Here is a 16,348-nt window from a genome sequence, read left to right on the forward strand (position 1 = left end):
AACACGCCAATGTTTCCATTTGAATACAATCAATAAAATCCCATCTTTTGGCAACAAAAATGAAAAAAGATTCGTACACACATGTGAAGTGATAGTTACATGGTGGGACAAAACAAGAGAAATGATATCTACTTAAATTCCTTTCTCTTGCTGCAAACTCTTGTTATTTTTAGAGAAAAGATCTATACACACTATATTTGAAAAGATTATACACATTATTTTTCACTTCATGAAACCTTTTTTTTTTTTTTAAGCCATCGAATGTAATAAATCAAATAAAAATCAATTTTTGATGAAGCATCCGGAAGAGTAAAAAGTAATATGTGAAATCTTTGGTTTTTTCCTCTTTCTTTATCCCTATCCCGTAGGTACACCGTTTGAATCAATAGAGAACCTTTTTTTCTGTATCTGTATAAATGTATCTATATAAATCGATATTATTACGTTCCAATTCCTTCCCGATACCTCCCAAGGAAAATTCCGAATTGTATCTCATGAGGTGGCACGTGCTTAATATCCTGAGAGCGATGATCGCACAAAGTGAAACGCAAACCTCGTGACCACTTCCCCTTCCCCTCCACTATTTGCAGCAGCGTTCGCATCCGTGCCCATCAGACATGTAAATGCAAACCCAACCACTGACCACTCTTGGCCCCTCTCTATCTCTGTCTCTCTCACTCACTCAATTCTCCCTCTCTCTTCTTCTTCTTCACTGCAAAACCCCAATAATCTCACTCTCTCTCTGCACAAAGGTAACTCCTCTATTTTCTCTTTACTCTCTCTCTGTTTCCCCATTTTTTTTTATAAATTTTCATGGGAACCAAACAGATTGTTCGGGCGCCGCTTTAAATGTTTCGCAGTTTTGTTTTCGTTTTTGTCAAATGTGCTGTAATTTCTTTTCCCGAAACGGATTGTGGCTTTCACAAATTTGAATTTTTGTTTCGGAAAAGTGGGAACTGATTGTTTGATTGTGCAAATTTCGTTTCTTTTTGCATAATTGAGGTTTAATTATTGGTGGTAAGCCTTAGTGTTCGGAAATTCTGATAAATTTTGGATTTTCCCTTTGATTTTGAAGGAATTCCAACAACTGGTGAAAATGGTGGCTACCCTGTTCAGAAGTGGCGCCCTTTCTAACGGATTAACCGCCGGAGCCAGTGACCGCAACCCGATAACTCGAAAGTCCAGGTTGTTTAATTCATTGCACAGAAGGGGAGATTGTAATATTGTAGCAAGAAGTGGTAGGAAGGATTTGAGCAATGCCAATGCTGTGGGGGGATGCAATCTGTATGCTACACGAAGAGCACTGTGCACGCCGCTAGTGACACGCCGCAGAAGACCCTGTTTCCCCATGGTGGCTAATCAATTGAGTTCGGATTTGGGTGTGGGATCCTCTGAGGTGGAAGGGAAGTTGGGTTTGGAGGAAGAGGAAGCTCTCATAGGTGTAGGGAGTGGTGACCTGTAAGACCTTATAGCTTACAATCCCTTGTTATGTTTAAATTTTTGGTCGCTTTAGTTTCTTGAAATGCTGCTTTTATTGTTGTGTAACTTTTTTTTTTTTTTCTTGATTGATTCTCTTACTTTTGTAGTCTTATATAATTCTTCTTAAAATTGAACATAAAATAGGCGCGTTAATGGAGTTGCATGTTGCTTTTCTCTAAAATGCTTGGTAGTGATCTGTCTAAATTGAACTGCGCCTTTTACTTGCAACGAGATTCAAACGTTTCTTTTCAAATTTGTTAGAAACTTATCGTTTGAAAAAAAAAATTATGAGTTTGTAGAGTGGCTGGTGACTGAGCATGATAGCTCTAGATAAATGTTTCTACTTTTGATGGAAGCCTCCCAGTCCCTTCATCTTCTAGTCCCTCCCTTCGTATGTGGTTTGGTTTATAAGTGCAAGCAAGCTAATTTTGTTTTTATTTACTTAATTTTGATTATGAAGCTTATATGAGAAATATTACTGTCAATAGCTTTCGGGAATTGTCTATTTCAGCGAGTCTCTGAAATTGTTATTATTACTCTTAGTTTTTAGTTGATGGGGAGTATGAACTTCGCTACCTATGTTAAGCATTGTTTTTTGTTTGTTTTGAGTTAATGAGTTGAATAACATTTCTATCAGTGAAACATATTCTCCAGATGTCAAACGTGAGCTATTGATGCTTTCTTTACCTGCAATTCTGGGTCAGGCCATTGATCCATTAGCACAACTAATGGAGACTGCATACATTGGCAATTTGGGTTTGTTTCACTCCTTTAAATGTGTTCAATGACTGATAACTGTATAATTGGTTTGAATTTGGAGGTCTTTATTTATTTTGCTTTTGTTTTTCCATAGGTTCCGTGGAATTGGCTTCAGCTGGTATTTCAATGAACATCTTTAATTATATCTCAAAGATATTTAATATCCCTCTCCTCAGTGTTGCTACATCTTTTGTTGCTGAAGACCTTGCTAAGAGTGAAAGTAAAGTTTCTACTTCAGGTGAAGTTCAACTTTTGTTTTACTTCCCTCGTCATCTTTGTTGTACACATATTTGGTCTGTCTTTATGTCTAAGTTAGAGCAGAGATTACTTAAACCTTTTTTTTTTGGGAATCTGATTTTGGCTGATTTTCTTACAGAAAATGGTTATCTAGATGGCAATACTAATGGTAAACCCAAACCTGTTGATGGAGTCGTTGAGAGAAAGCAGCTATCTTCAGTGTCTACAGCTTTATTGTTAGCAGTTGGGATTGGAATATTTGAGGCCGTGGCCCTGTCTTTGGGATCTGGGTTGTTTCTAAATATGATGGGCATATCATCAGTAGGTTACCTGATCTAAAGTTACTTCTCATACTGATTTGTTTGTCTTCCTTGTCTTATATCTTTTTACATGATTATACAAACTTTCTTTTTTTGTATACTTAAATGCAATTATATATATGTGAACAATTACTATACAAGTTTCTAGTTCTTGTGCAAGTGCGGGTACTTAATTTGATTTTTTATTTTTGGTTATGGGGGGACCTTATACGTTTTCTGGTTTCCCCTCTCATATTTGACTGTTTAATTTAAGGAAGATCTTTTTTCCCCCCGAATATCACAGGACTCACCTATGTGCATTCAAGCACAACGATTTCTTCAACTAAGAGCATTTGGTGCTCCCGCAGTTGTAGCATCTTTGGCTCTTCAAGGAGTTTTCCGTGGATTTAAGGATACAAAAACTCCAGTACTATGTCTAGGCAAGTTTTTGGTTATATATATTTTAAACGTTCAAGTGACATCCCTTTCTAGATAGCAGTATGAATTTGTCTTGTGTGACTGCTGAAATGCCTGGTTAATCTATTGTTGTCAGCATCTTGCTGAGGGGAGAGCACTGGGGAAGTGGTGGAACACTTTTTTATCCACTACAATGCTATATATTTGTGATACATGTCCAAATAGCCTTTAGCATCTTTTGATTGAATATGAAATAATTGAAGCTTTTGGGATGGAAAGTCTAGTTTTCTATAAGGTGTACACACACACACACACACACACACCCATATAACACACACAAAATATTGGTCTATTATTCTTGCACAGTGTATTTATAGTCATGTCTCCAACTTGTTGATTTCCATTTGTTTTTAGTCAAGCTTGAGTGGTCCTTAGAGTTAATTGATGTATTGTTATTCGTGCAGGTATTGGTAATTCGTTAGCTGTGTTTTTGTTGCCCCTCCTTATTTATTATTTTCGTTTGGGTGCAACTGGTGCAGCCATTTCCACTGTTATATCTCAGTATGTGATTTTCAATAGACTTTCTGTCAATATTACCCTTTTTTATCTGTAATTAGAAAATGAACTTTATGGAATTTTGTTTTTCAGATACACTGTCACCTTTTTAATGATCTGGTTTCTAAATAAGAGAGCTATACTATTGCCTCCGAAGGTTGGATCACTACAATTTGGTGGATACCTTAAATCCGGTAAGTTTTATTTCCTTTTATTGAACGTTTTACTCTCTCATCTATCTGAATATATACAGCTTTCTTCCAGCTCTCCGATTCGTTGATTTTCTTGACTATTATAGTAATTCACTTTATCTTCCGATTCAGTGCACATGTATCAGGGCAGTTTATATTAATGTTTCTTTTGTCTTTATGTTGGTTGTTAAACTTCTTTCATTACCCTAGCGATAATTCTCTCGTCTTCATATTCAAAGTTTGTTACCTAATTGCTTTTGGTAACAACTCTGCGATGTTGTAGGTGGTTTTCTTCTTGGACGAACTATTGCTTGTCTTACAACCTTGACATTGGGAACATCAATGGCTGCTCGTCAAGGTCCAGTAGCTATGGCTGCTCATCAGATATGTATTCAAGTTTGGTTGGCTGTATCCCTTCTAACTGATGCAATGGCTGCATCTGGTCAGGTATGGACTTGCGCTTTTTATCATCAGTCTGTATCTACTTGTTTCCATTATTGAATCCGCATGTGAAGCCTACGTATAGTTTCACTAAAATTCACTGATATTTGTTTTCTCGAGTTGGAGTTTTTGGAAGAATTGTGTCTTTGTATATGGCATCAAAGTTATGAAGCTAAAATGTCTCTATTTGCAGGCCCTGATTGCAAGTTACTTATCAAAAGGTGAATACAAAATTGTGAAAGAAGTTGCTGACTCTGCGTTAAAGGTATTTGTTTTATTGACTTATCTGTGGTGTAGTTTTGTTACGTTGCATATGTAGTTTCTTGATTTCAAATACGATAAATTTATGTGAATGTTTTTTTCAGATAGGATTGTTCACAGGTATTTCCTTGTCTGTAATTTTGGGAGTATCTTTTGGTTCTCTAGCTACGTTGTTCACCAACGATCCTGAAGTATTAGCAATTGTTAGATCTGGGATATTGGTACGTATTCAAATTTATGTGTGGTGGTATATTAGTCTAGATTTATGCAACATGTCTTTAACATAGGTAATGATGTTTAATTTTCCACAGTTTGTCAGTGCTAGTCAGCCTTTAAATGCTCTAGCTTATGTTTTCGATGGCCTCCATTATGGTGTTTCAGATTTTGCATATGCCGCCCGCTCCATGGTAAGCTTGCTCCCTTAGAAGAGCCAAAGTTATTCAGTCATGTCTTTATTATTACTTTGACTATGAAAGTGTACATATTTTTCTTTTTGTTGCTGACAAAATCTCTATTATTAATAGATGGTAGTGGGGGCATTATCTTCCGCATTTTTGCTATATGCTCCTTCCATCTTTGGCCTTCATGGAGTTTGGCTGGGTTTGACTCTCTTCATGGGCTTGCGTGCAGTTGCAGGCTATGCCAGGTAATAATATACCATGTCAAATTTTGATTATCAACATTAATCGTGAATATAATACTCTTTTCGATAACCAATCCAACTTTAATTAAGTGGCTGGTTTATAACTCCTTATGATAATAAAATCTAAGGCTTCTAATGCTAAAATATGAATACATCATTTGCTTATTTTGCTAGTAGAAGAGGCATAATGATTATTCATTTCTGGATTTTACGTTTATCAACATCATCGCTATCTCTGTTGCTGCTTATTCGTATCTTTGTTTTTCTTCTGTTCTCCTTTCAGATATCTGTCAAAATCAGGCCCGTGGTGGTTCGTGCACAGGGATTTCCAGACAGTTCAGGTTAGTGGACATTCAAAATTCTTGTAATGCTGCATTTTTCCGTTTTCATTTTTGCGAGAACTGCAAAATATTTTCACTCTGGTTCTTGACGTACTAGTTGGAATATGCCGATGAAGCTGTTAAAAGTTAATGTTGTGACCGCCTCATCTATTTTTCCCTTTAAAATCTTATTTAAAATTTAGAGATAGGATTTATATGAACTATGAACATGTTTCCAGGTTTAAGAATGAGCCTAAAACTGCATGATCCACTTCTTTTCCCAGCTAGCCACTTGAGATTGGCAAAATCAATTCGATTGAATGACATCATAGGCCGAGTATCTCCCACAAGCCGAAGAGAGGTTTCAGCTGCGAATTGCGCATTTGTTTCAATATTTGTATTATATGATTATATGTTTTTATATTCATTGATAATTTTTGCGTACGAAAAGCAGACCCGAATATTCCTTAGTACATATTCTTGTAAATTACAGTTTACCATACTTTTACTGCAATCCTCGTGGTGAAAAAGTTATAATAAACACATGTGGTGAGTCGTGTTAGCAAATACAGTCCAATTCCAAACTTTAGTTATAAGACCCCAGGGGCTAAAGTCTTCATGAGATTGTTTTCCTGGAAACAATGTAGCTTCTACTTCTTGGATGCATCTCTCTTGGCCTTGACTTCACTAAATTCACACTCCTTCCGTTGTGGATCCTCCCCAAACCCCAACGCTTGACAACGAGGCATGCCGTTTGGCGCTCCAGCCACTGGAAGCTGCGTTGGAAGCTGGTGCTAAAGTTTCTAGCTACACAAAAGGACTTTGAAAACCCCGTGACCATGGCAATTATTGCCAAATGCGAGTTTGAACAAACGAGTTTTTAGATAATATCGTTTGTTTAAAAAATAAAACAAAAAGACTTCAAAATCCACTCAATACTACAACCCTTTTATTGAGTTGCTTCAAACTAAAGGGGACAGAATTTAACCCCATTTGCATGCTTTCGTTTCGGTTGGAAATATAAAACGCAAATCAGGAACAAAACCGTCATCTTAGTTTAAAGATGCATTGCCTGAATACAACGACGGGTTCAACATGAAATTTTATGCAACAAAATACAAGTGCCTGAGTACAACGACGGGTTCAAACATGAGCTTTTATGCAGCAAAATACAAGGAAAATTAATCTTTTATTATGTTGCTGTTGACCATTTCAAGAGGAAGCATAATCCATGGGGCCATAAGGCTCAAACAATTCAGCAAAGAGTCCCTTCTTTCTTTTGGGGTTCCATCCCATTTCCTTGCACAACTGGTCATTGTACCACAGATGGAGGGCACCGATGCATGATCTCCGGTAGTATTGGCTGGAAGCGTATCGCTTCGCTTCGCGTATGCGTCCCATTTTTCCACATCTTTCTCCATCTCTTTTATGCTTGGTAGCTTAAATGTGCCTCCGAGAAGCTCCGCTAGCCATCTGCATCTCATCTCGGAGGCGTATAAGTTCGGAATACTTTCGGAGAATCCAATTACTGCTAGCTGTGGAATTCTTCCATGTATGCATTCCCTGATTGAGATAAAATCATACGTGAGTTTCCTATTCAAATGCTGTATCTAATAAAAGTACCTAACAGAAACATTTGTGCCACATTTACAGATCGCACGTCATTCGAAATTAGACCCAAATAGACAATTTGTTATTTAAGAGATGTAATCAGTAAATGTGGTACGGTCTATGAAATGAGCTTAACCTGTAAAGGGGTAATATGGACTTAGGCGAACCGAGGATGTAGTCCTGAAAGGTGGGAGACACAAACATGTCCTTGAGCTTTTTCTCGCGCCCTAAACCCAGTAGCCAAGATGACCAAATCTGACTTCACAGGGGAGCTTCACCATTAACCAGAATCCCATCTTGGCAAAAGCCAAAGCCGTCAGGAGACTTTTTTCAGTATGATGCTTCCCTCTCGGACTCGATCAAAGAACTTTTCCGGTACTGTTGCTATCATACAAGAACTGATTTCTTGAAGGAAACTGTGCTTAGGTACCATTCCATACTTGGCTAAACCAAGCTTCTTATTTTTATAGCTTTCGACAAATTTCGAAAACCCCCATCTCTGTTCAATCCTTATAAGTTTTGTTAGTTTATCTATAAGCATCACAATCAAAAGGCATAATTAGGGTTAGCAAAATGAAGTTTACCACAGGTGAAATAATTGTTGCAAGGAGACTGAGCAGGATGCCTTCACCGGGCTTGTGTACCAAGAGCTCCGAGAAGCGATTGAAGTATAAGTATGCGATGGGAAAGCCCCATGGAAGATAGCCAGGAAGATTCCAGTGTTCTGTCTTGTACAACACTGTGCATGGATTTTCAACCCCTGAATATTACCAACTATTGAATTAAGGGAAAATGCAACACAAACAATCTATTAAAATGGTCAAATTATTGCTGAGCTACTTCTTGGACTTGTGTAACGTGGCATTTAAATTCTCAGTTTAGTATAATTACCATTTGCGATTGAGCACTCCATCGCAATGTCCATTGCAAATTTCTGAAATCCCACAACAGTTACTTGCTTTCCTTCCACAAATTTAGCTGCGCTTTCGTAATCCATGTCGGCATAATTCATGGAGTCTATAACCTCTCCGTGAAATGCTTCTGGTTCCTTGTTTGGAGGGAACTCGGGAATGTTTGGAACGTCGCTGAATCGCCCGATGCAAAGGATCACAAAGTCCACCACATGAATCTGCTCATTCATACTAGATCAGTATGACTGAAATATTGACAGCTTGATAACATAATATAATTAAACTTGAAAGCATACGTATATAAATATATGCACATAATATAAGTATTGTAAAGAATGACAAAAGGATGTTTGCCAGAATAATTCTTTCATTCATTGAGTTGAAAAATATATATAACTGTGATCCTATAATCAAGGAATACAATCAAGTAAATTATTCTATACAAAGTCAACTATATTCAATTACAATCAAAGTATATACTTGGTTGCTAATATATCTGTAAATTTGTGGGATAGAGTTGACGTTCCAACACTCCCCCTCAAGTTGGAGAGTGTATATCTAGAACTCCCAACTTGCGTAACATAGCTAAGAAAGCATCCTTTCCCAACGCCTTTGTGAACACATCTGCAAGTTGTTGTGATGAAGAGACATGTTTTGTTATAACTGAACCATCTTGAATTTTGTCTCTGATAAAATGGCAATCAATCTCTATGTGTCGAGTTCGTTCATGGAAGATTGGGTTAGTAGCTATGTGTAAAGCTGCTGGGTTGTCACAATGTAGGGTTACAGCCCCTAGATGTGATAAATTTAGGTCTCTAAGAAGGTATCGAAGCCATGAAAGCTCACAACAAGCACCTGTCATAGCTCTATACTCGGCTTCAGCTGAAGATAATGACACTGTCTTCTGTCTCATTGATCTCCAAGAAATTAAGGAGGATCCAAAAAATATGCAATATCCAGTAGTAGACCTTTGAGTCATCGGGCAACCTGCCCAGTCCGAGTCACAGTAAGCTCTCAAAACTATTTTGTTTTGTGAGGAAAAGAAAAGACCTTGACCTGGTGTGCCTTTGAGGTACCTTAGAACACGAAGTGCTACTTCCATATGAGGTTTACGTGGCTCATGCATGAAGTGACTCAAGACATGCATTGAATAAATGATGTCAGGACGAGTTATCGTCAAGTAAATCTGTTGATGCACAAAATCAACGAGGACTTTGGTATAACAGAAAGTGTTAAGTTTGTGACCTTCGCTAGATTGCTCCGGTCACTAGTGTGGATAAGTAAGTAAATGGATAGGGACAGGGAAGCAAATACAAGATGTACGTGGTTCACCCAGATTGGCTACTTCCACGGAGTAGAGGAGTTCTCATTAATTGTGAAGGGTTTACACAAGTACATAGGTTTAAGCTTTCTTTTAGTGAGTACTAGTGAATGATTTAGTACAAATGACATTCGGAAATATTGTGAGAGAATGATCTCTATTTATAGAAGAGAGTTTCTAGTTTCATTTTGACATTGACACGTGTCGTGTTGTGATTGGCTTCTGATGTTGACACGTGTCACGCTATGATTGGCTTCTGATGTCGACATGTGTCGCGCTGTGATTGGCCTCCTGGTTGGAGGGAAACTCTTCTGGGTCCTTAACGGTATAACGTTGACCGGTGCTTAGTAGTTTCGGGATTGATCAAGTATGGTACAAACAGTGCTCCCCTAAGTTCCCGAGTGAGGGAAACTCCTCGGTTGGGGACTTGCAAGATCCAAGTTATTGAGTAATCACGAAACTTCTAAGTACCGAAGTGTGGTATCATTTTCACTTGCCTTATCTGTCTCATATGTAGATGTGGCATCTTCTTTGGAAGTACTTTTCCTCCATCCAAGGGTGGTATCTTTAACCGATGAAGATGCACAAGGTAATGTATCAATTTCACTTGAAGCTTACTTGTAGTTTCGGGCTTGGTCAAGTGCGATACAAACCCTATAGTAGGAGTCCCCCAAGTCGCCAAGCTAGGAGATTTGCAGAAGGAGGTAACAGACAAGGTAAGCAATTAGACTTCTAAGCAAGCAACCTGGATCGGAGGTTTGACTTCGGCTTCCTGTTGATTGTTCTCCTTCTTCTTATGTTGAAAACAGCAACAAGGATAAAGAGAAGCAAATGGAGAAGAGATGATATGAGATACTTTTGCTTTTGAAGAAGTAACTTTCCACAGGCTTATTCTTGAATTGGGCTGGAGGGTATTCTGGTTTCCTCCAGAGTATAAGGCCGACTCAAGAATTTGAAGGTCAAAACAAGTCCATCAAATCTAGAGTACGTTCGACCCTGATGATATGGGATACTTTTGCTGTTGACAAAGTAGTGGATGTATCGGCACGTGTTTTGTTACGCTTGTCTCCACATGATTCCTTGTATCCTTCTCACTTGCCCTATCTGTTTCTCAGGCAGATGTGGTATCTTCTCTGGAAGCATAAGATGTTGAAGATGAGTACTCGAGAGCAATGCCAGGTAAGTAATCAGGCAAGGGGTTCCAGGCAGTCAGTTCCTGACTGGAAGCTTGATTCCAAGTGCTGACTGATTGCTCTCTTTCTCCTTATCTTGTAGGTAAAAACAAGGCCAAAGGAAAAGATAGGGAAAAAGCATGATATGGGATACTCTTGCTTTTAACCCTGATGATATGAGATACTCTTGCTCTGGTGTGTCTTGTTTGCAGAGGTATTATTGGGAGGAAAAGAAGCTGAGTATTTCGAGAGACTCTGCTGAGAGTGCCCTCTCGGATGTGAAGAAAAGTTGAGCATTTTTTTTTATATTTGCAAGTTTACCTGGTTGTGGAGGATGAAGGTTGACATATATAGGAGTCTTCCTAACAACAAGTAGTAGTGCTATTCCTTTACCCTTCTTGGTTATAGCGATGTAGTGGGAGCTGCAAGCTTCACGTGTTTTAACTTTGTTAGAGCACTTTGAAAAAGTGGTCTGTGGTATCTGGAAAGCTGATGTTGTGTGTGAAGATTGCAGACAAGCTTTATCCAAGGAAATTTGGCCCTCGAAATTCGGAGAGCGGTGCCTCTTCAATTTTCGAACAAGCAATCCTGTCGGGGATCTGGCTCTCGAGATTCAGAGAACAGTGCCTCTTCGATTTTTGAGAAAGCAATCCTGTTAGGAGTCTAACTCTTGAGCTTCGGAGAGCAGTGTCTCTTCGATTTTTGAGAAAGGAATCCTGTTGGGAGTCTGACTCTTAAGATTCAGAGAGCAGTGTCTCTTCGATTTTTTAGAAAGTAATCCTGTTGGAAGTCTGGCTCTCGAGATTCGGAGAGCGGCGTCTCTTTGATTTTTGAGCAAGCAATCTTGTTGGGAGTGTTTTCTCGAATGTGAGTAAAGGTTGGGCATTTTTGCCAGTCTGCCTTACCACGGATCACAGAGGTTGACATACATTGGGACTTTCTAGTTATCAAGCAGTGGTGATGTTCCTTTACCCTTGTGGGTAATAGTAGGGTAGCTGGACCTTCAAAATTTATGTGTATAAACTTTGTCAGAGATCTTTGGCAAAGTTATCTGTGGTACCCGAGGAGCTGATGTTGCGTGTGGAAAGTGGTGCCTCTTCGGAATCCGGAGAGTGGTGCCTCTTCGATTTTTGAACCAACGGCCCTGTTGCCCTTTCTTTTATAAGGGCACCAATTGTGTGCAAGAAGTACATTCAGAGAGTTATTGCTTGTAGGAATTTTCCCCTTACTTCAGAGATTTATTGCACCTCATTTCTCCTTCATCATTTCTGAGAATGTCTGGCCCATCCGATTGTCGTTTTGACTTGAACTTTGGTGAAGAGGCAGCCATGCCTTCTCAAGACAACATATGGCGCCTATTCTTCTTATCCCTTACTGGTCCTCTTACCGTTGGGGACTCTGTGATGAATAATGATATGACCGCTACGGTGGTGGCCATGAACCTTCTCACTCCCAAAGATAATATACTACTTTCCAAACGGTCTGATGAGTTGGCTGTTAAGGATTCTCTGGCTCTCAGTGTTCAGTGTGCAGGTTCTGTGTCTAATATGGCCCAACCCTTATTTGCTCGAACTCGCCAAGTTGAATCATTGGCAGCTGAAGTGATAAGTCTCAAACAGGAGATCAGAGGGCTCAAACATGAGAATAAATAGTTGCATAGGCTCGCACATGACTATGCTACAAATATGAAGAGGAAGCTCGACTAGCTGCAGGAATCTGATGGTCAGATTTTACTTGATCATCAGAGGTTTATGGGTTTGTTCTAAAGGCATTTATTGCCTTCGTCTTCTGGGGTTGTATCGCGTAATGAAACTCCAAATGATCAACCTTCGGTGCCTCATCTTTCTGGGGTTCTGCCTAGTACTGAGGCTTCGAATAATCACCCTTTGGTGCCTTCTCTTTTTGGGGCTCTGCCGACTGCTGAGACTTTTCCTGAGCAACCTTTGTGAAGGCTCCCTCTTGTTTGTTTATTTTGATTCATGTATATGTACATATTTGTAACTTATTGGAGATATCAATAAATAAGCTTTGCTTCATTTCAACGTATTGTGTTAAATACACCAAGACCTTCTTCACTAAGTTCTTTGAATTTTTCCTTTTGTTGAATCTTGTATGTTGAAGCTTTGTGAGTGAAACAAGTAGGTTGAGGTAGTGCTCCCTTAATTTCCCGAGTGAGGAAAACTTCTTGGTTGGAGACTTGAAAAAATCCAAGTGACTGAGTGGTTGTGAGACTTCTGAGTATCAAGGTGCAGTAGCATATTGTAGGAGTCCCCCAAGTTTCCGGTCGAGGGAGTTGACGAAGGAGGTGTCTTGCTAGTAGCCAAGTTTCCAAAGTAACAAAACTTCACCATTTTCCTTTCTAAGTGGTAGCCCAAAACTCCCCCTTCATATATAGTGTTATGAAAGTTGTTAGGCCCAAAGACGAGGAGGCCTAGGCAATTTTTGTTTGTTTTGAATTTTCGAATTTTCGAATTTCTGAATTTTTGAATTTTTGAATTTTAGAAAAAAAAAAAAAAAAAAAAAATATATATATATATATATATATATATATATATATATATATTAAGCTTTATAGGTGAAGCTTTGTAGGTGAAGCTTTTAGGTTGAAGCTTTGTTGGATACCATGAATTGATTTTGCTTCACACTATCTTGATCAAGATAGTGTGAAGCTTTTGTGTTGAAACTTTGTAGGTAAAGCTTTGTAGGTGAAGCTTTTGTAGGTGAAGCTTTTGTGATGGGTGAAGCTTTTGTTGGTGAAGTTTTTGTGGTGGGGGAAACTTTTATGGGTGAAGCTTTTGTGGTGGGGGAAGCTTTTGTGGGTGAAACTTTTGTGGTGGGGGAAGCTTTTGTGGGTGAAGCTTTTGTGGGTGAAGCTTTTGTTGGTGAAGCTTTTATGGGTGAAGCTTTTGTGGTGGGTGAAGCTTTTGTGGGTGAAGCTTTTGTAGGTGAAGCTTTTGTGGTGGGTGAAGCTTTTATGGGTGAATTTATGGGTGAAGCTATTGTGGGTGATATTCAGTATATGAATTAGTATATGATGAATATTATATAATTGTGGTGCTATGGACGCTCAATTAAGCTCAGGTGAGTTTATGATTTGTAAATGTGAATAATGGTTGTGATTAATTGAGAAACATAGAGCTCATAAACTTGCACCCCGAGTGATTGTGATTTAGCCAGAGATAAGGTACATGCCTGTTTATAATGTCACATCCCGCACCCTATGCTCACATTGGATCCAATTTAGGTGCACAGTCTTGTCATACAAACCCTTATAGGTGGTTCTGACTCGTAAGTGACTAGTGATTTATCGCTTAGCTATCATGAGAGTGTAGCACTGAGCATAAGTATATTACACCTAGTCCTGTCGTACAGACCATTATAGTGGTTCCGACTCGTGTGCAGTGTAGTGCGGTATAGATCATTTGTAGTGACTCCGGCTAGATTGACTAATGAACTATGAATTCAGCCGTACAGACTTCTGCATGGGTTTTGGCTAATATATTATTTTCCATGAATCTATTTTTACCTGAGTTACTTATTCTGTTTTATATTTGGCATGACATACTTATGATTATGAATATGTGAAGCATGACTTGAAAATATATATAGATGTAGATATTTACATTCTATTTCTGGGAAAATTTATACATGTTTTACGGCGAGGGGTTAGAGCATTTTAATGATGAAACATTTGTTTTTGCCCACTCACATTTTCTGTTTTGCGCCCCTCCAGGTTTTAGGTAGACGTGCGGTTGGTGGCATTGAGGATTTTTGCGGTTCTGACAGAATAAAATATTCGTAGGATATCTTCTGGTACTGTATAACTAGTACTTGTCCTACTGGACTGCACCTAGACTTTCTATGCTCTGATTAGGAGTATTTACACTTGTATCTCACTCCTAGTACTTCCTATTTATTAGTACACATTAGTAGCTTTCGGTTTTTATTTGTTCATATATTTCTTATCTTTATTGCTTCCGCACTGTGCACATGGCTACGTCACCCTCATGTGACGGCCAGCATGCCTCGATCTCGGTCGGGGTGTGTCAACTTATGTTACCGAAAAATAATTTAGGTTCCTAATTTTTACTGAAGTGATAATTCAGAGACTAAATTGACAGCTGACCCTGTAAATTATATTTCATATTGTCAAATTTTCAATATGAGTTTTTTTTGTATTGTTTAATTAGAGCAAGAAGCTATGTATTAATGTGCAGACCCATGAAACTCTATATGGATATTTTGATATAGACCAGTTAATGGTGCAAAATAATATAAAAACCTAGTTTTTAATTGTGATGTTTATGCGCATTCTGCCCCTAAATTAAATTAAGAGTAAATTACATAAAACTACCTCATTATTGAGTCAACCACATTTCCATACTTCATCTTTAAAACATTTCATTGTCATATCTTATTTTACGAATTTGTTTAATGTCATACATTTCGTCAGTTTGTCTGTCAATTCCTCCGTTAAATGCTGATGTGGCTTGAGGCGGGACCCACTATCTATTAAAAAAATTAATTAAATATTAAAAACTAAAAAAATAAAATTATTTAATAATTTTTTTTAAATGGTGGACCCACCCCTACAATCCCTTATCCAGTTCTTCCCGTGTCCCCCCAACCAGGAAGGCTTCCGGTGGTGCACTTTGCGGCAGGAGGAGAGGTGACGATGGCGGACGCGGCACTGATGATGCAGCCCCCATTATTCCCAGAACCACCTCCCTTGCCGCTTCCACCGCCGCCGCCTTGGCCAAGGGCGACTTCTTTTTCTCAAACCCTAGGGCCTTCTTCACAACAGGTGGGTTCCTCTATGGACGCCCCTCGGCTAGGGCTTGAATCTGATCTCGGTACACGCTGGCGATGTTGGTGTTGTACTTGGTGACGATATTCGTCTTCTTAGGAATGCCGTAGCTGGAGAAGAAGGCGTTGAACTACTTGTTGCCGCCGACCTCTATTTTCTTGATCTGGATCTAAGACCACAAATCCATGGTCATGGATCGGACGAACGAGATGTGGACGTTGAGCCTGCGATGCTTGCCGGAGCACTATAAGCACATGAAGATGCCATACGAAACCGAAGCCCACTGCAGGTTCTTTTAGGAGTAGTCCATGCAGATCTTGTTCCACGGCTGCGATTGCAGGTCCCGGAGTTGTTGAGATGCTGCCATTTTTTTCTCTAAGTCCGATCAAGGTCCGATTTGAATCGAATTGTACAAAAAATAGAATCAAAATTTGGAAAAATTAAAATCGAAAGAAAAAAATAATTGGAGAATGAATTGAAATGGGGAGGTGGGAGGAATGTGGGGGAGGAATAAATTGTGTAGGCAGTGATGCACTATCGGGACCCGTATGTGTTGGCGAAGGTGACCTGCGGGTTGGGGGAGGCGATGGTGGGGTTGATTTGAAGGATGAGAATGTGGAGAGGTTTGCGAATCGGTCTGAGTGATGGAGTTAAGGGACTGTTTGGGTGGATTGGTGGGTTTAAGTGACTGTTTGGATGGGTTGTAAGCGTGGAGATAGAGGAAAAGATGGCGGTGGTAGGGTTGTGATGGAAGGTTGGGTGGTGAAGGAAGGTTATGGGTGGGCTCCCCGTTTAAAAAAAATTATTAAATTTTTTTATTTTTTATTTTTTAATATTTAATTAATTTTTTAATAGAGAGTGGGTTCAGCCTTAAGCCACATCAGCATTTAACGAAGGAATTGACAGACAAACTGACAGAAGGTA

The 16,348-nt window shown here is 39.1% G+C and overlaps 1 protein-coding gene and 1 pseudogene across 3 annotated transcripts in view; one reads left to right on the forward strand and one right to left on the reverse strand.

Moving 5' to 3' along the window:
• Positions 1-538: 538 nt before the first annotated feature.
• LOC126624497 (protein DETOXIFICATION 45, chloroplastic-like) overlaps positions 539-16,348 on the forward strand; it is a 43,366-nt gene continuing 27,556 nt past the window's right edge. Inside the window, exons 1-15 of one of the 3 annotated variants that reach the window (XM_050293563.1) lie at positions 539-752; positions 1,076-1,458; positions 2,117-2,235; positions 2,333-2,476; positions 2,615-2,796; positions 3,079-3,214; positions 3,656-3,752; positions 3,840-3,940; positions 4,221-4,384; positions 4,572-4,643; positions 4,744-4,860; positions 4,951-5,046; positions 5,164-5,285; positions 5,566-5,623; positions 5,842-5,981. In XM_050293563.1, coding sequence (XP_050149520.1) covers positions 624-752; positions 1,076-1,458; positions 2,117-2,235; positions 2,333-2,476; positions 2,615-2,796; positions 3,079-3,214; positions 3,656-3,752; positions 3,840-3,940; positions 4,221-4,384; positions 4,572-4,643; positions 4,744-4,860; positions 4,951-5,046; positions 5,164-5,285; positions 5,566-5,623; positions 5,842-5,847 — 1,926 coding nt within the window. In that variant the 5' untranslated portion in view covers positions 539-623 and the 3' untranslated portion in view covers positions 5,848-5,981. Of the gene's footprint in view, positions 753-1,075; positions 1,459-2,116; positions 2,236-2,332; positions 2,477-2,614; positions 2,797-3,078; positions 3,215-3,655; positions 3,753-3,839; positions 3,941-4,220; positions 4,385-4,571; positions 4,644-4,743; positions 4,861-4,950; positions 5,047-5,163; positions 5,286-5,565; positions 5,624-5,841; positions 6,117-16,348 lie in introns of those variants that run through there. The other 2 variants (XM_050293561.1, XM_050293562.1) reach the window with 2 other exon arrangements.
• On the reverse strand, positions 6,639-8,358 carry LOC126624504 (probable flavin-containing monooxygenase 1; annotated as a pseudogene).

Source organism: Malus sylvestris, chromosome 5 (genome assembly GCF_916048215.2).
Source record: "Malus sylvestris chromosome 5, drMalSylv7.2, whole genome shotgun sequence".
In the NCBI taxonomy this organism is placed as follows: Eukaryota; Viridiplantae; Streptophyta; class Magnoliopsida; order Rosales; family Rosaceae; genus Malus; species Malus sylvestris.